Genomic DNA, 19,654 nt, shown 5'->3' with positions numbered 1-19,654 from the left:
TGGCATTCAGATGCTCCACTGATTATCCGTGTATACTCACTTTTCTCTGGGGTCACTCGAGTACTTGTACTTTCCCTTGTTGGGCTCTGTGATGGGTAAGGAGTGCTGGGAAATGAAGTTTAATATATCCTGGCAATACTAGGGCAAATTGTTCTTCTCCCCATACTCACTATCAAGTGCAGTGATGCCCTCCCTGCTTTCTCCCACACATGCATGATTGGTGGCTGAGGATGACATGTTATCAATCGTGTGCTGAAGTAAGTAATTATCAAAGAAGGCCCCAAGCCGGATTGCATGTTGAAACTGATGTTGGAGGGAAGAGGGGTTGCCACCAAAACTATTTCCTGGTGGCAAAGTGGGAACACACTGCCACCACGAGTGATTTGGCCTATGTTCGTCGTCTGGCCAGGGAGGATTGTCTAGGCATCAATCATTAACTATATGCCTCTCTGCCCAGTAGTGATTGGGTACCTGGTTAAATGATTGGCTGGTCATATCCATGGAAAGTCATGGGTAAATCTTAGCCACTCACGAGTCAAGCTTGTTCCCAGGCCAGACTTTGGGAGTAAAAGAACTCAAACCCATCCAGGTATCATGAGCTATGGAAAGGGAGAGCTCTCGACCTGCTAAAAAGAGTTGGTATTCGTGTTCCTATACCCACCTGTGTAAAAGGATAAAAAAAAAAGCAGGCAAGATCATGAACATAAGGGCAGAGAAAACACCAAGAGAAATAGAGGGAGACCATTTAGGGTAACCAGAAATAGAGTAATGCTCTGGAACACTACCTTGGGGGACACCTTCATACTGTAGTAAAGGTTCTAGAAAGCACCATCAACCCTCACTTGAACTAGCATCGAGAGAAAGAAGCCTTGAAGGAAAAGTGGGTGATTGAAACTAAAACCAAAGGAGTGCAGATAGGATAAAATATTTAAATATAAAATATCAAGGTCAAAAAGAACTGCCATAGTGGAGGAATTCACAGCAAAGGCAACATGAATGTAGACTTCAGTCCACCAAAATGTCCATCGTGCTGGAACACTTAAATTGGGAGAGGGGGGGGGGGGAAGACAATGATGCTCCAGAAACCACAAGAGACGCTCATTAATCATATGCCCAGAGTTTGCCTTGACAAGTTGTATCTGTCATGATGATAAAATCCTTAGGGGAAGTCCCCGAGTACCAGATTTCCTAATGGGAAGAACTGCCTAGAGGTAGTCACTGGGACCGAAGACACCCAAATATCATCATAGATATACAACAAATACTACAAGGAATGATGACCAAACCAAACATAAGAAAGTGGAGGATAGATGACAATGACATCTTGCCATTGTGTGAATCTGGACACCGATTCATACAATGGCAAGATGGTAGTCCAAACACCCATTGCCATTCTTGCAGTTTTTCTGATGACCTTAATATCCTCTCCAGTGGGTGTATTTGCAGACGAAAGATGGAATATAAGCCACCCACATCTGCCCAAGACCCCACCCCCTCCCCCTATAAGAGGAGTGATCACTGAAGTTACAAATAAAACTGAATGTTAGGTCATCCTTTATTATACGATAATATTTACAATATCACTCACAAACAAAATTTGAAAAAATATTTCAAATTACTTTTATTCCAATGACGGCATATGAATAATAGGAACTTTCCATGATGCGAATATTCTATCTGGAAAAATGTGAGGTTCACTAACAGTGCTTTAAATTTGGTTGCCATAAATGTTTGCAGATTTGTAATTTCAATTTTATTTACTAATGAAAGTTTAAATGAATAAATGAACCTTTATTTTGAGTAAAATATATTGGTTCCCAAGAGATTAAAAATTAATATGTAGATACAACGCACACTAAGAAATAAAGTGCCCACTAAAATTACTATTTAAGGCTTCCAGATTATTAACTCAATTTTCCGTTTAGATTCATAGGGGCCACTCAATGTTTTCTTTTCTATTAACGATATTTGATGTAAATAAAATGCTTTATCCAATTTTACCAGCCACTATTCTCATAAAATTTAGGCCAGGAGATATTAATTAATATAGAATTTAGAAAATGTGACAAGCATTCAAACAATTTATATTAATATTTTCAAAATTCAATGCAACTCAAAGTATGATTTCCAACAACTCATTTCATAAAATTACTGAGTGGAATGCAATACATTCACTTGCAACAATGGTTGGTCTTTAATGATTTCAAGTACCACATAATTGTTTACTTATTTTATGAATTCAAGTCATGCAGTTGCACATAGCCACACAAAAAAGGGATGAGGCAGGAAGGCAAAACCAGTTATGTTACATTGCATCAAGCATGATAGTCAAATATCCTATTAGAAGTTTCTTCAAACTGTCTTCCTGCAAATTACTTCCATTGCTTGTCCATGCATTTTTAGACATTATTCCACAGAACATGGTAAAAAAATAACTTGCCACTAAATCTGTAAAATTATATATCAAACCCCACAGAGGCATGTTCCACGCCTACCAAATGCGATTAGGTTATATAGGTATCCTTGACCAAACCACACCCTAGAAAGTGAAGGGACGACGACGGTTCGGTCTGTCCAGGACCATTCTCACAATCGACTTGAGAATGGTCCAGGACGGACCAAAACGTCGTCGTTCCTTCACTTTCTAGCGTGTGGTTTAGTCAACGTATTTCAGCCACGTTATTGTGACTCCTCATCTGCATAGGTATTCTTGCCCAATTTATGATTATTGATGGTGAGATTTTACGACTTAAAATTACATCTATTTAGGACATCTTGTGATGGTGTCTACTACACGCCACCATTTACTACATTGTTGACAAACACATGCTCACATTTCAATACCTTCTTGGAGCAAATGTCTTCATAAATTTTATACTACTGCACAGAGCCAATATATTAATCAAAATTCCCCCAGCATGTAATCGTGAATATAATTACAACAGTATCTTACAGTAGCTGGTACATTATCCAGATAAAATATAGTTTACTTGTTAATTTTTTTCTGTATTGAAAAGCATTTCTTCATAGTTTTACAAGATACAGGCAAATCAGTCTTAATATTGATATTCATAATTCTTCATTGGCAGAAACAAATTCGGTAAGCCTTTCATCAACACAAAAGGCAACTCCTACATTAGGCTAAATGCGTTATATAAATCGCTGACAAGAAGCTTATTGTAAGGTCAATATTGGAATCACTGGAGGGGGTAAATCTGACATACAAACTTAGTATAATATAATATTGATACATACTATAACCTAATGTCACTAATAAGAATAATATACAAATATGGCAGTCACACTACTGAGCAATTGTAAATACTTGCATGGTCTATAGTGCAATTTTTGTGTTAAAACAGTACAGCACTGTATAAAATACCGTACAAGAATTAAAACAAAGGAAACACTAAAGAAAGGCGTTTAAAAGAAAAAATTTCATAGAAGGCTAATTGCAAATTGAAGCAAATATTGTGCAGTAGTGCACCATTCATTGAGAATCAGTAAAAATGGTACAAATTTTAAACAATTGTTGTATGCTTCATAGTCAAAATTATTCGTTAAAGAATACAATGACATTATTTGTTAAAGAATAGGATGACAGATGATATTCTCAATTACTCCAACTTGGGTTTAACAATTTTCACAACTAATTATTTATAAGCAACTGAAATTACAAGTGAAAGCAAACTGCCACATGGAGGTTCTTAATTGCTTTAGAAAAATTAACAATAAAGTGCAAGACTCAAACAATAAATGTGAATCGCTGAAAAGGTATCACCACCTATCGTAGTCTTTCGTCATCAACTGTAACATTAAAAATATATTTCACATGGACTTAACTTCAGACACTAAAGGTAAAGGCAATCGTTGGTCCTAATTGGGTTCTAAGCTGCATAATATTCTTTAACATAAAACAGATGAAGTTGGCTGGAGACCGACACTAACGATGACAAGGACCGAGTACAAGTTGGTGTTCGAGTCCTATAACTTCAATATTAAATAATGATCATTTTACAAGTTCATACTCCAGGTCAATACTAGGTACCCATTCTATAAAAATCATCAACACAAATAGGATAATATTACATTATTAAATTTGCAGGACAACATTTTTCCAGCATATTTTATAGTTGAAGATCACGCGTTCACAGAATGTATTCTACAAAATGAGTCGCAACCCAAGTAAACATGTATTCACTGCAGTTATCCTTCCAAGACCCAGTGCATTAAATCTATTCCAATTATAAAACATTAGAAAATAAAACTGTATTAAGAATTTAAGTGTAAACTGAAGGTCCATTTTCCAGGCATGTAATCAAAACTACACACATTCAACGCAGCCTCCCACTCTTACATACAGACAACCATGTACACTATACACATCTCTTATCCTTAATAACAGCATGATGAACACTTAATTCTTATACTACAGTACTAACATTTATATTCAAGTAGGTTTGGTATAATATGCACAGAAAACATGACTGGTATATATTATCTTTATTTAACATTACACAAGCAATGTAATCAAATTTTAACTGCTGTTTTCAAATGTAAGAACTCATCTGTTGACTGAAAGGGCCTATGATTACTTGAAAAGAATAGTAATGTGCTCAAGTACATTTCCTTTTTGTAACAATGTGGAAGCTCTCAAACTCCAATGTTTGTTTACAGAATATTATGTAAGCAAAGTACATTACAACATACAAAACTACACTCTTCAGCAAAATTTAACATTTATGAACATAAACACTTCATTACTTACAATGACCAATTTCAAAGTACTTCACTTTGAAAACAATAATTTCATCGTTAAAAACATTTTTCAAAGTGACTACAAAATTACAGTCCAATTCATAATGAGTTGACCAGATCACACACTAGAAGGTGAAGGGACGACGACGTTTTGGTCCGTACTGGACCATTCTCAAGTCGATTCTCACAATCGACTTGAGAATGGTCCAGGACGGACCAAAACGTCGTCGTCCCTTCACCTTCTAGTGTGTGGTCTGGTCAACTACTTTAGCCACGTTATTGTGACTCATTGCCTGCAATTCATAATGGTTAAAAAAATAAAATGGAGACTAGGAAACCTACAAGTTATTGGAAACTAGGTTTCCATTTTTATCTAAGTCTCTTGTGGTGGCCATCTTTGATTTTCAAAATGACTTTAATGACTATATTATCAAAATTTTCTCCAATAGCTACATTTCTATTCCACACAACTCATTGGTCAAGATGGTAATACTGTATATACATTTTAATAAGGACAACTAATTCAGTAAACAATGTACTGCAGCTGGTGGATACTAGGCCTGACTAATGGAAAATTTCTACAGACTGGATGAACTGCGTATCGTCAAAGCTGCTCTGGAACCTCTCGGCCTTCAATTTGAAAATCAGGAATTGAAGATGTCTGGGTTATAAGTGACCTGTACAGTTCTGTCACAATCAGGAAGGTAAGCACTTACTGCAAGCACACATCTATTTTCATACAGCACTATACAAACTTATAGATCTGTCATCTTGAGGTTATCTCGAGATGATTTCGGGGCTTTAGTGTCCCCGCAGCCCGGTCCTCGACCAGGCCTCCACCCCCAGGAAGCAGCCCGTGACAGCTGACTAACACCCAGGTACCTATTTTACTGCTAGGTAACAGGGGCATAGGGTGAAAGAAACTCTGCCCATTGTTTCTCGCCGGCGCCCGGGATCGAACCCGGGACCACAGGATCACAAGTCCAGCATGCTGTCCGCTCGGCCAACCGGCTCCCTTTGTTCTTTGAGGACAATGCACAATGAAGAGAAACATGTCAAGATGTAACAATTCATGAAGCAGCAATCCAGAAATGCTTAATTTGTTAAGGATGCCAGTTCTCATATGTTTCATGTCTTGATAAAGTAGGAATTCATGAAGCAAAAGCAAGAGGCAAAAAAACCCCAACATGTCAAGTTGAGATCAACGATTAATTATTTGCCGTATCGAGTTTTCTGTGGCAGCAGTCTGGAATGCTGACTTAATCCACCTTTAAGGTGAAGCAGCTCTCTGTAAGCTTACTTTTCCAATGAATGTAATAAAGTACAAGTTACTCCGGCAAAGCTTCATAGCATTTATGCATCTTATTAACTTTAATTTCCCAGACACATGGAAAGAACTTTAAAGGGGAAACTTGTGTCACCAAGACTACCATCCTGCTTGTACTCGCTGGAAACCATGAACGTTAAGCACCACAACAAACCTGGGTCCATGCTGTTTAAATTACACCTTCCAACAATTCAAACGTGCACGAACACTTCACATGGCTCCCGAACTTGCTTGCCTTACCAAGAAGTTCAAGGATCAATTTGATGCATATTGCAGGAATGCTGCTCAGCATCCCCCCCCCCACACACACACACACACACACACACTCCACCAGTGAGAACACAAAGCTGCCAACCTGCTTCATGGGAACCCACTTAGTATCCATCAATTCATTTTACAATCTTGCAAGATACTGTGGAAACTGTTTTAGAAATGGTGGCCATTTTGAACATCAAAGATAGCCACCAAGACTGAAAAAAAGAGAAGCCAATGACTTTTGGGCTAATTGGATTCACAAGTCCCAAAAAATGTATAGGTTTCCTAATCTTAAAAAAAAAAAAAAAAAAAATATATATAAAAAATAAATAAAATACAATAACCTGGACTAAAACAAATCTAGCAATGGAAACTAAACAAATTACTGTATTACAGAATTGGATTTCAACCCAAATTTCTACTCAATAGAATGAAAGTTAAAGAGAAATCAATATAAAGCCTTTTATGGACCAACTAACAAAGAATTTACCTTTTTTATCATGCTGAAGAACTATTTAGTTATAATTATATAAAATATAACAAATCTTCAGAATAAAAGGATTAAGACTTACCGTGATTACACACTTTTAAAAACACTACTTACCAAAAATGGGTACTAAATTCTGTGTATACATTTTTATAATGGCATTTTTTCTAATAAAGCCCAATTAAAACCCAGGTCCAAAATACTCAAAATTTACCTGTACGGAATATGAAATAACGACAAAACTTCTACTCGGCAAACTAGTAGAATAATGTTGAAGGCAATATTTATCACCACACGGTACTGGGTAGAAGATTGTAGTTAATCTATTCTAAAAAGAGGTGGAATGCTGGCAGGAGTCATGAGCTGACCAGGCGTTAGCATGTACCCCGCAGTACACAGCCACTGTAGAAATAAATCTACTCACTTACCAATAAACAAGTTACATGATAACGGTTTCCAAAGAAAAAAAAATGCTTTGTCTCATTAATTTTATTTTTTTGTTATATTTAAGATAAAATAACCACCCCAACTTATGAATATTATCAATATAAAAATGTTTTCCCCAATGAATAATGGCTGTGATAGCATCATCTCCGACTAGTTCATCAGAGCCTTGTTTGCTAGCTATTGACCAGTAAACGACTTGCCCTAACACGAGATACACTGCACCACTTCAGTAATATTTGTTTTTTTTTTAAATTATACTATGGTAAATTTTAATCTTGGGGGTTTGAAGTGAGTAATGTTTGGACAATGAAACTGTAGACTTACCATTCGACCAAACATCCAAACTACTGCACTCAACCCCTAGACTGGTTAAACAATTTATCCAATTTCAACAAAAAATCAGTAACATATTTGATGGTCACAATGGAAACTCATTAAAAGGGAATCTAAATTGTATTTGGGTATCATTACCCAATTTCATTTACAGTACACTTTTAAATACTTGATACATTAAACATCGTCACCATGTCTGATTTCTGATTACAAGCCACAAACACTTCAAGTTAACTTTACAATCATTAAATAAATGGCTGTCAAGCAGCAAGACCAGACAACTTCACCGTCAATACCACTTCAGAAAATGATCACATCTGCTCTCACTGTAGGTTGAACCTGACAATTATCCAGCACTGATGTTTGACCCATGACAACCAAAATCAACCTATACCGAAATTGACAAAATAGTTAAATTTTACAATGGTAATTGGTACTGACTGACCTAAATGTATCATTTTCATTTAAAGAGTGGGCAAAATTTTGCCACTGAAGGAGTTATACAGTAATAAAAATATTTATGAAAATACTGCACTTAAGACTTTAGATAGACTCTCGAGTAAACAAAATCAGTGCTCACTTCTCTACTAATTCCCTTAAATGAAACTGGTGTAAAAGACAAATATTTATGATCATAATCAAGACTTGTCATTAATTCTCATGAAATACCAAAAATACTTATTTTTTTCAGCCAGTAACCAAGAAACCTCACGATTTTGACTTGGTGGAAGGTCCCACCATGGTGTCTCCACGACGATAAAAGAGAAGATATGGAACTCTCGGAGGGACGTGACGGATAACACTCGTGTCTTGAACAACTTTGACACAGCTGTCGTCATACCTCAACCAACAATTGTAACCTCCGTGATATATATCGGCTACATAATGGCCCTTATTTGCTTCCTTGCCATCATGATATACAACTGCAAGCAACTTGTATTTCCTTTGTAAAGCAGAAAATTTACCACGGCTGTTTGTAGACATCAATTCTGTAGGGAAGCAATAAACAAGATTCTAGTAAATACAGCTGCTTAACAAATCTGTAACAATGCTTTAAAGTATATTCACCATTCTACAGTTCTAAGGTTATATATGATGCTATGTTCTCTATGGCAATTCATGGAAGATAATAAAATAATCTCCAAATGCTTTAACTGCAAGATATGACTGCGATAAATCTATCGATGAATTATATGCAGAAAAGATTAAATACTGAAGAGGAAAGTGATAGAGTGGGTGCACAGAACTTCTAAGAAGGCACAAAAGTGGCAATCTATCAAGATTGGAAAAAGAGCAGCGATTGTCCTACTGCATAAAATTAAAAAATGTGGGGGGCATATATATAAGAGGCATTAGTTTACAATGTAATCAAGAAAAGCACAAAGCTAGTATGACTACACAACTCTTTAATGCATAGTTTCATAAAAGATATTAAACATTTAGGATGCTGATAAAAGGATGTGGCCTTATCTATACAAAAGAAGTTAAGCATATTAAGTAACAGCTGTTGAAAATATGAATAGTTGGGAAGTCTATTCTTATCTGGAAAAGAGTAACATTTAAGTTTTATACAAGTAAGACAATCTTTGAGTTGGGAAAATGCAAGTCAGATCAGGAAGGGGCAGGCTTTCTTCCCATTAAATCCTAGTGAGTAATCCTAGTGTGGATTTTGAACTTGGGATTGTGGATTTTGATTGGGATGAACATCATCCCAATCTTTTGGGACAAAGTTTCCCTTACTCTCCTGATAAATATTTACATTTTTTCCTTGACCATCTTAATGGCATGGGGTTTATTATTGGCAAACCTGCCCTCTTCTCTCCGTGCATAGGTAGAGAAATGGAACATAACAATGGAAACTGTAAAATAAATATACTGAATGTGAATGGGGTCATGAAGTACATGGTAAGACTTAATACAGGTGCAAACTTAGTTTGCAGGCCCGAGTGATAAGATAAACAAAATCTGATGCATGCAGATTTTACAGTTCTTTTAGCAGAAAATATATGTATATTTACATGTGTGAGTGAACACATTGCATGAATTAAAAGGAAACAGTGAAGCTATGCAAATAACAGTTTATATCACTGGAACAAGTATCTAAAAAGAGGTACCTCAAAGCTGAGAGAAGGATCAATCAAGAAAGGAATGTGGCCTGCTAAAGAAAACTGGATAGGAATAGATGCAGCAGCAGGGGAGGTGGCAGTGGTGACTTGCATCACTGAAAGACTAGTGTGGCATGACGGTAAAATGTATAGAAAGAACATTGGAAATGGTGTCTTGCAAACATTCAAAAAGATTCTAACAACTCAATCGAAAAGATTAACTTAACACACCTTTGGTGATTTCCAGATCAATGGGGAAATTGACTTTCTTCATCACTTTCTGAAGCCCACCATCAACATCATAAATAAAGCGCTTCAGCTGCAGAATGAGCACATTGGGTAAATGCTCTAGGAATACCTGAAAATTTAAATTAAAAATAATTAATGAACATTACAATACAGTGGGGCCCTCGTTCTAACATACAACACTGATCATACTACACTAACACATTCCTGGATGGTTTGAATTGTGCTTCATACAAATTGCTCAGTGTTCACAGTTCACTCGAGCGAGGATTGTTGACCTAAGCCACTGTCAATCCTGGGTACCTGGATGTGGCAGTGTTAGCAGCATCCACCTTGTCAAAGTGTAAACTATTGTACAGTCCTTAAAATCTTTTTAAAAGAACATAATTAAGGGAACTGCAGAAGGCTTATTGGCCCCTCTGTGGCAGCTCCCATTTATATCCACCCAAACTCACGCAGGCACTTGAAACAATCAAGAGGGATGTGCTATGAAAATAGGCTAATGGAACAATCTCTCAGCCCTAGAAGATAGAAGAAACAGAGGATATGATCACAACATACAAGATACTGAGGGAATAGACAAAATGGACAAGGCTAACCTCTTCAGATTGAAAGAAAGTGGGACAAGAAGACACAGGTGGAAGCTGGAAATGCCAATGAAGTAAAGGAACGTAAGAAAGTACTCTTACCCTGCACGGGTAGTTAAATGGAATGCTCTAAAATAAGTCGTGGAAGCCACCTCCATCCACAACTATGAAGAGACCACAACTATTGTGGGACCAGCAAATTTAATTGAAGCTTTTCTTACAATATCTTTTACAGTGAAACAATTTATGGTAGTGTCAAGAAAATTAATTATTTGCAAAATTGATCTTGCGGTAAGTATTCAAAAATTAAATATAATACAGCAACATTTTCAATTTGCCCAAAATGATTGGGCTATTACACGTGACAAAAAAAATACAACCTTTAAGAATTAAAGCTGAAAATTTACCTGTTTAAATACTACCACATCCTGATTGGTCTTTGAATCCGTATAATCGGGAATTTCTTCACTTCTGACTAACTGCTCCAGTGCATCACGGACACTCTCCACCTTTGATGACTGCAAAGCAAAATTAGCAAAAACCTGTTAATTATGGATATAAAGGCATTGTAATATAAAATCTATTCAGTATCTTGCATATTTTCCCCAAGTTTTGAATTATAAAAATGTATAGAGTTCTTTAGAATATTTTTAACACCATTCCAAAATTCAATATTAAAAAGATCTATGAAAGTAAGGTCCACTTGAATTTTCTCACCTGTATATCAAGAGGTAGTGTGGTAAATGGCTGCAGGTTAGCAGTAGTCTGGCCATGTCCACTAGCTTGGTGGAGAACAGATCTCAACTGCCCCCAGAATATAGCACTGATGGGAGATGGACTAAACGTAGCTGTACGAGTAACAATGCATCGCTTGCGTGGACCCATCACCTGTACATAGTAAAATATTACAAGAATGTAAGACTCGCATATGCAAGTTCGGGCAATTTTAATATAAAATATGCATAAAAGTATATACCATCAATAAAGTTTGGCCACATAATTGTGGCCATTTTCTTTATAAAATTAACAATCCAGAAGGTAGTCTAACATTATCACCAAATGCATTTGTATTTTTATTTATCACTTATCTCGACCTAAGCAGATACGTAATATCGGGTCAAAATAATCGGGTAATGTAAAGCAGGGAAAGAAATAAACTATAAAATGGTGCAATGAACACTTGCATTATATTTTCACAAAATCCTCAACTTACCTGCCACTCATCATCAGACATTTCTTCATTATCCGAGGCAATATTTTCTCCGTTGATTGAACCATTAACGGAGTTGTCGCTTGAAGGAGGTGGGGGATTGACCTCACCAGCTAGCTTCAAAGCTTCTACCATCTGCAAGTGTAAAGGAACTTCTTAGACATTGAAGAAATAGGACAAAATTACATTACTTTGTTTATTAACATTTACTAGTGGGAACACATGAAACTGAACCAGCATGGCAGGTGGCAGCAGCACTAATTGAACGAGGTCGAGATGCCATAGGACAAGGGACCTATAGGGTGTGATGGCAAGGACCATAGCTGATCATCAGGAGACTAGGACTTCTGAACTTTCAGCAAATAGAAGTATTAACAGATCGATTCAAATTTGTAAGAGGAAATTGAACAGTTTCCTGCAGGAAACCGGATCAGCTGGGTTGTGGCAAGACTTTCAGCTCTACTGGCTGCCACAAGCAACAGCCTACCCAATCACATCACTAACAAAAAGCCTGACCATTGGACTGCTTGTTGGGCTACTCTACACCAACCACTGGCAGCCAGGGAGATAATCTAGTTACAAGTCTGTGCTGACGGAGGCGTGTCACCTGGCCCAGCAAGAGCTGCTAAGCTTAATATATTATGCCTGCTGTATTGACACGAGTATCTTTGCTCACCTTTTATTAAACAAGCCCAGTGCACCTGGAAATGAAGTAGAAAATTCTACTACAATATTACACTTAAAATATAATTACAGTACCCATGTGACTTCCTCCCCAGTGGCTCTCCCATTTAAAATCCATTATTTTTATGTTATCAATTACTGTACTTCATACTGTGTCCTCCCCATTATCCTGGTGTTCACATGATTATTGATTATTTTTATTCTGGCTGTATCCCTTATCGATTACTCATCACAATTAACCTTTAGTGTACCCTGCCTCATCCTACATTACCAATTATTCTTGTGTATCTACTTATCTATCCAAATTAAAAAATCTATATTTACCATCACTACTGTCTATATAATTTAAATAAATCCGCTCAATTAGCCCATCAGCCACCATACCTCCTCATGTAGCCCATTCAAAACAAATGAGAGCATCTCCTCGGCATCCTGTTGACGACCATCGGTAAACATATCTCCATTCATTGTGGCCAACATCTTGTACACGTATAATGGCTCAAATGCAGTGCCTGTGACAATATCTGGCTCCTTGCGTGCTGCAGCGTTGGCCTTGTCCTTCTTGCATGGCTTTAACATGGGCGCCATGTCAGAAAACTCATGGATATATTCCACACTGTAACATTAAGCATAATAAAAATTAAACATGTTGTCACATAACCCTTTACAATTTAGAGTACAAAAGATATGGTCACATTCTCAAAATAACATCTTTAGGAGCTACAGTTAACCAAACCAAACTACAGTACCATTTTTAAAAAAGTGCTTCATTAACTTTCCCACACCCAAACTTCATTCAGGCAAAGACTTAACATATGGCAGGTCAAAATTTGTGTTACTGACCTGCTCCAGGAACTTTTCATGTCCATGTTTGCAGATGACAAAAACATCAAAACAAGTCCTATAAGCATATGCAAAGCAATATTTATGTCCAGCTAAACTCATTTTTATACACACACCCCAAGTAAGAGGGGTTGTACTGTATAGTATGGTACAAGTTCCTGACATTGTATTTAGTTTGATGGAATACTGTAGATTCTATCAGACTTTTTCCTCAAGGTTGATACCACTTTACCTTAACTTTTCTAATACTGTATTCATTTGAACATCAAACTTTTCTTCTTTATAAACTCCCGACCACTTGCAGCTCATTTTATTCACCTATCTTATCGTAAACCCCAACCACCCAGCATGAGACAAACTTAACAAGGAGGCTAAATACACTCTATGGAAACAAAACTAAGATATAGCTTTAAGGGGGCATATCATTCTAAATCGTTATAAATTAAAAGTTGTTCAATTTGCTTAAAAATTTATTTATGAAATGGTTATAGAAAGGGCTGCAACTGGTCCAAGTTTCACCATCACACCCTAAACAGAAAAGGAGAAAAAAAATACACAACGTATTATGCAACGAATGTTCAACATTCTCAAATAATCTCAGGGAACACATGTGTCAACTAAAATGTCTACTATGTGCTGTAGAAGCACAAACTCTTGTAATAATTGTAATATGTATGTTCAATATATTTATATTTAAAAAAAAAAAATTCTTTTTTTTTTTCTTTTTTTTTTTGGCCAATTTTTTTTCTCGTTTGTTATCAAGGGATTTGCATGAAACTTGCACACCTTGCTCAATGGATGCCTATCTGCAAGGGTGCCAATTATGAACGAAATCTGTCGAAGTCAAGCTCAGCTACAGGTGGCCGAACTTGGATCTTCATTTTACTCTGGAAAGTAATTTACACCTTCAAAGTACTTCAGAGCTTTCATTTATTAATCAATTTACATGCAAATTACACCTTATATGTAGAGTTTGTGCTTCTACAAACCTATTGAGACATTTTAGTCCAAAGTCCATTTGTTGATTTTATAAAAATTTATAAACATCATATATTGCATATTTTTGGAAGGGTAACTTTGAATAATTATATTATTGCAGTAAACACTTTTTTTGATAAAACTGATCAATACAATCCTTTATTATTGCTAAATTTAATATCTGAGTGTTATAGAAATGATTTTAGTTGACACATGTGTTCCCTGAAATTATTTGAAAATGTTGAAAATTCGTTGCATAATACATTGTGTATTTTTTTTCTCCTTTTCTGTTTAGGGTGTGATGCTGAAACTTGGACCAGTTGCAGCCCTTTCTATAACCATTTCATAAATAAATTTATAAACAAATTGAACAATTTTTACGAAACCGGTAATAAGCCCCCTTAATAATATGGGGAAAACACATTTACCAAAGAAATTATACCAATTAAATAAAATACAACCACTTACATGCTGTCAATGACTGGGGTGGAAGACTTTCCTTTTTTCAAACCAGAAATATTTGGAATATTTCTCATTAAGTTATAAAACGGTGGGCAAGCCAATAGCGCTTGCAAGGGGGCATTAACATAGCACCAGTAACCCTTGTTGATTAGTCCTCGAGGCTGGAGGGCTACATGGTGGTGGTCCTGAATGTATTCACGAAGCATTGCTGAGAAAGAGAAAATTCTTGGTTCAAACATTATTTGTATATCCGATTCAAAAGATGACAAATGATTATAGCTCACACTCACCAATATTTTGTAAGCCATGTAGCTTATAACCATGTAAGTGAGGTTAAATCAACATGAGAATACAGCACTTAAAACTGTTAAAATGACAAACGAGGTTAATACCCATTTTTTAACATCAGTAAACTGAACCCTCAAAATTAACAAGATCAGATAAACATGTCTTACCTCCAATTTTTGCCTTGTCCAAATCAGCCTCTGCAAGAGGTGGATCGGGCATCTTGTGTTCCAGTGCTTCCATAGGTGATGGGATTTCCTCAAGAGGTTTTTCTGCTTCTTGATTAAAGGGTGCCACATAAGCTACTTGCTTAGCTGCACCCTCATCACAGGGTTTGAACAGCTGCGACCAGCTTTTCTTCTGAGCCCAAGCACCACCGGGCACAGAGTTGGCAACAACCTGAGGCACCACAACTTCTGGCTTTCTAACTTCTGAAAGAGCAGGACTAGGCAATGATGGAGATGAAATAATAGGTACTGCTACTCCACTATCATTAACAATGGAAACAATTCCAGCGTCTGGTAATGATTGGGCCGGCACCATGCTAATGCTATTTTTTCTGGGCATTGCACAATCAGTACTATTAGACGACATAACTGTGAAAGGAACATTACATGGGAGAATGTCTTTGGTAACAAGAGGCGAATTAATTAGTGTCGGCGTAGGAATGGATGCAAACTCTACAGCTTCTTCAGGATCAACATTTGGCTGAATCTCGTCAGACATAAAAGTAATATCACTCAAGACTGAATGTTCTCCAGCGATAGATACTGCAGACTTATGATCAATCTTCCCCTTAAGCTGGTGAAAAAAGACTCTAGATTGACAGACACTAGGCTGATTCATAGATGGGTTGATTGCAGACTGGTTCACTTTTTTGTTCTTTATTGACTGGTTAGCCACTAGTTGACTGTTGATAACCACTACAGGTTGTGGTGACACTTGTGATGGTGACTGTGGCTGACCCTGTGATGGCATCACAGTCTGGGCCTTCAGTTGTCCTTGAGGTGATACTTTAGGTTGCATCTGAGGTTGGCCTTGTATCTGTGGCATCTGAGGCAGGCCCGGTAGTGGCACTTGAGGCTGACTCTGGGGCACCACCTGGGGCTGGCTCTGGGGCACCATCTGGGGCTGGCTCTGGGGCACCATCTGGGGCTGGCTCTGGGGCACCATCTGGGGCTGGCCCTGCGGCGGTACCTGGGGCTGGCCCTGCGGCGGTACCTGGGGTGGAGCCTGGAGTGGCACCTGGGATGGAGCCTGGAGTGGCGCCTGGGGTGGAGCCTGGAGTGGCGCCTGGGGTGGAGCCTGGAGTGGCGCCTGGGGTGGAGCCTGGAGTGGCACCTGGGGTGGAGCCTGGAGTGGTACCTGGGGCGGACCTTGGGGTGGAGCCTGGAGTGGCACCTGGGGTGGAGCCTGGAGTGGCGCTTGGGATGGAGCCTGGAGTGGTAACTGGGGTGGACCTTGGGGTGGAGCCTGGAGTGGCACCTGGGGCGGAGCCTGGAGTGGTACCTGGGGCGGAGCCTGGAGTGGCACCTGGGGCGGAGCCTGGAGTGGCACCTGGGGCGGAGCCTGGAGTGGCACCTGGGGTGGACCTTGGGGTGAAACCTGGGGTGGAGCCTGGAGTGGCACCTGGGGCAGACCTTGGGGTGGTGTCTGGGGTGGACCCTGGAGTGGCACCTGGGGAGGAGCCTGGAGTGGGGCCTGGAGTGGCACCTGGGGCGGAGCCTGCATTGGTGCCTGAGGTGGGCCCTGAGGTGGGCCCTGGGGTGGCAACTGTGACTGTACCTGCGGTGGACCTTGCAACTGAGGTGGTGATGGCTGGCCTTGGGTTGTCATATGAATATGAACACTAGGTGGTACCTGTTGCTGCCCCGGTGGTGGTACACAAGACTGTACCTGAGATGGTACTTGTGGTTGTCCCTGTGATGGCAAATTTGACTTTGCCTGAGATGGTACTTGTGAATGTGCCTGTGGAATGTGTGGCTGCACCTGTGGTATTATCACTGGCTGAATGTTTCCCTGATGCTTGTCAACTAGGATTGGAGCATTTCCACTAGATTCATCACTTACATGCTGTACACACACTGGCTCCTCTGAAATGTGCACCTCCTGAATTGAAGTAGGTGTGCCAGAGGGGGAGATGGCTGGTTCTACAGAATCTTCCAGGGCCATGGCAGCAGTCTGGGTAGTCAGTGGACTGGTTCTTCCTCCTTCAGGAGGAACTGTAACAGAGGGAGTCAAGTTAACTGCTGGGGCTTGGACACCCATGGAATTAGCATTTTCAAATTGTGGAGATGCTGTTTGAGAAGCAGACACAAATGGTTGATTAGAATGTGAATCACCAGAGCTGGTAATTTCCGGAGGCTCCTGAAAGTTGGTCTGCTGCTGCTGGTGGGGTTGCTGTGGTTGCACATGATACTGATGATCCTGAGAGGCAGGATGCTGCATATGTTGAGGCTCTGGGTGGTGGTGGTAATGATGCTGAGGGTGTTGCTGCTGATGATGGTGAGGTGGTTGTTGGTGGTGGGGAGGCTGGTGAGGCAACTGATGGGGATGTTGATGCATGTGCTGGAGAGCAGCTGGATGCTGGGCACCAGGAGGACCAGCCTGCTGGTAGGGAACCAGATGGCCTGGACCATGCGCTTGGTACACATATTGAGAATACTGTGGCTGACTATACATAAGTGGCAAGCCTTGAACAGTTTGAGCAGCTGGTACATTTGGGTATGGGGGATAGCCACCTCCACGCAACGGATATGCATTTGGATAAACAAACTGCCCATGCACATAGGGTCCTGGTCCAACACTTTCTGTATAATGTTTATCTCCACCATACCCAGAATGCTCACTACTTACAGAGCTACTCCTCTCTGCATTAATGCGCTTCCCACGCCCACGCCCGCGCCCACGCCCCCTGGGATTTGGACGAAACTGATCAAACCTTCTGTTCTCGTATTCTGGCTTGCCCTCATGTACTGGTTTAATTGGTGGTATGTGAACTGCTGCCTGCTCTTGCAAAATTGGAATTGATGGCACTATTGCAGGTGCAGGTGGGGACTGAGAAGGTCCAGGAGTTGAAGCAAGGACAGGTACTTGTGCCTGTGTACCACTATATGGTGATGATGATACATTAACATGGCAGTTGGCTACATAAACAGTGGCTCCATGAGGCAGTACTGGTGGTGGGGGAATCTGAGTGTAAACATTGCTAGGTGGCAGCTGGGGGTGAGATGGAGGAGGCATAAGAGGATTGTACGGAGGAGGAGGATTGTTGGGGGAAGTTGACGGGTATGGCTGATAGACCTGAGGCCCCGTTTGTTGTCCACCCTGTTGGACTCCCAGCTGGCCTTGTCCTGCAACACTAGGTGGTGGAACAGTGAAGCCCCTCACGCTCACCACATCGGCACAAGCACCGGAAGTGGTTATTGCAACAGTGGTGGTAGTGGTAGATGCGATGGTTGTACTGGTGACACAAGTTGCATGAGGTGGTGGTGGTGGTGGTGGTGTTGACCCAGCCATCACACTCACCTTACCATCATCAGCATAGCCCCCTGCAAGTTAAATGTGGTTCTCAGTTCAAAAGCTGAATATGAAAGCTGTCTACCTACAAACATTGTGATGGTTATATTACGATGTAGATGGTAAGTTATTCATCAAATTATCATCAATTAATATTTGAAATAGTTAAATACAAGACAATATTTATCAAGCATCCAGAAACAAACACTATAAAAGAGCAGTTCATAAACTGTTATGCATCAATGAAAAGTTATCAAGCAGTTAACCCATAATCAACCTTGACTATCCATTTTTTAGCATGGGGCAGAGACAAATTAAGTAAAAGTAGTCGAAGGTATGTGCGTTAAATAAGTATAGACCCAAAACTATGAATTAAATTTCCCTTTTTAAAGTTTGAATTTTAAGTATGAATACTTGAGAATCAAAATTAAAGTGCAGTATTTCTTGCATTCTTCTTTCAAATACAAATAATCTCATTTACATGAAAAAATATTTATATTTCAGCAATACAAAATGCTGAACTGTAGTTAATCGAGGAAGATATACCAGGCATACAGCATTACAAAAATTATGAAATATTAAAAATACAAATACAGTGGATCCTTGCTTGAACAGATTGTAGTGCAATGGAACCTTTAGCAAGCCGATAAAAATTGACTAGCAGAACAAATTTCGCTAGAAAGGAATAAAACATCTGTTCTACCAAGATCTATCTAGAGATGATTTCGGGGCTTTAGTGTCCCCGCGGTTCGGTCCTCGACCAGGCCTCCACCCCTAGGAAGCAGCCCATGACAGCTAACACCCAGGTACCTATTTTACTGCTAGGTAACAGGGGCATAGGATGAAAGAAACTCTGCCCATTGTTTCTTGCTGGCGCCAGGGATCGAACCCGGGACAACAAGATCACAAGCCCAGCGTGCTGTCCGCTCGGCCGACCGGCTCCCTAACGGGCTCTCCGAAAGATGTTTCATTAACTGCTTTAACTCTGTCTGCACTGACATGCCCAGTCAAATTTACTTTCAAATTTACTGTAAATTTTTATTAAAACAGATCAATAAAGTTGTCTATCTTTTTAATGGGGCGGTCATACCCCTCTACTCATTCAGCATGACCCTATGGTACTATTTT

At 39.3% G+C, this 19,654-nt stretch overlaps 1 protein-coding gene across 2 annotated transcripts in view; it reads right to left on the bottom strand.

Moving 5' to 3' along the window:
- Window positions 1–7,300: 7,300 nt before the first annotated feature.
- Window positions 7,301–19,654, bottom strand: part of LOC123745591 (uncharacterized) — a 17,975-nt gene continuing 5,621 nt past the window's right edge. For both annotated transcript variants that reach the window (XM_069312082.1, XM_069312081.1), the window contains exons 3-10: window positions 15,178–18,558; window positions 14,729–14,930; window positions 12,824–13,055; window positions 11,759–11,890; window positions 11,263–11,433; window positions 10,953–11,063; window positions 9,944–10,070; window positions 7,301–8,596 (exon numbers count right to left, since the gene is read on the bottom strand). In XM_069312082.1, the coding sequence (XP_069168183.1) occupies window positions 8,316–8,596; window positions 9,944–10,070; window positions 10,953–11,063; window positions 11,263–11,433; window positions 11,759–11,890; window positions 12,824–13,055; window positions 14,729–14,930; window positions 15,178–18,558 (4,637 nt within the window). In that variant the 3' untranslated portion in view covers window positions 7,301–8,315. The remainder of the gene's footprint in view (window positions 8,597–9,943; window positions 10,071–10,952; window positions 11,064–11,262; window positions 11,434–11,758; window positions 11,891–12,823; window positions 13,056–14,728; window positions 14,931–15,177; window positions 18,559–19,654) is intronic.

The sequence above is a fragment of the Procambarus clarkii genome, chromosome 71, assembly GCF_040958095.1.
Source record: "Procambarus clarkii isolate CNS0578487 chromosome 71, FALCON_Pclarkii_2.0, whole genome shotgun sequence".
In the NCBI taxonomy this organism is placed as follows: Eukaryota; Metazoa; Arthropoda; class Malacostraca; order Decapoda; family Cambaridae; genus Procambarus; species Procambarus clarkii.
Note: the sequence above shows the minus strand (reverse complement) of the source record. Positions and strands in the feature narration are given on the sequence as shown.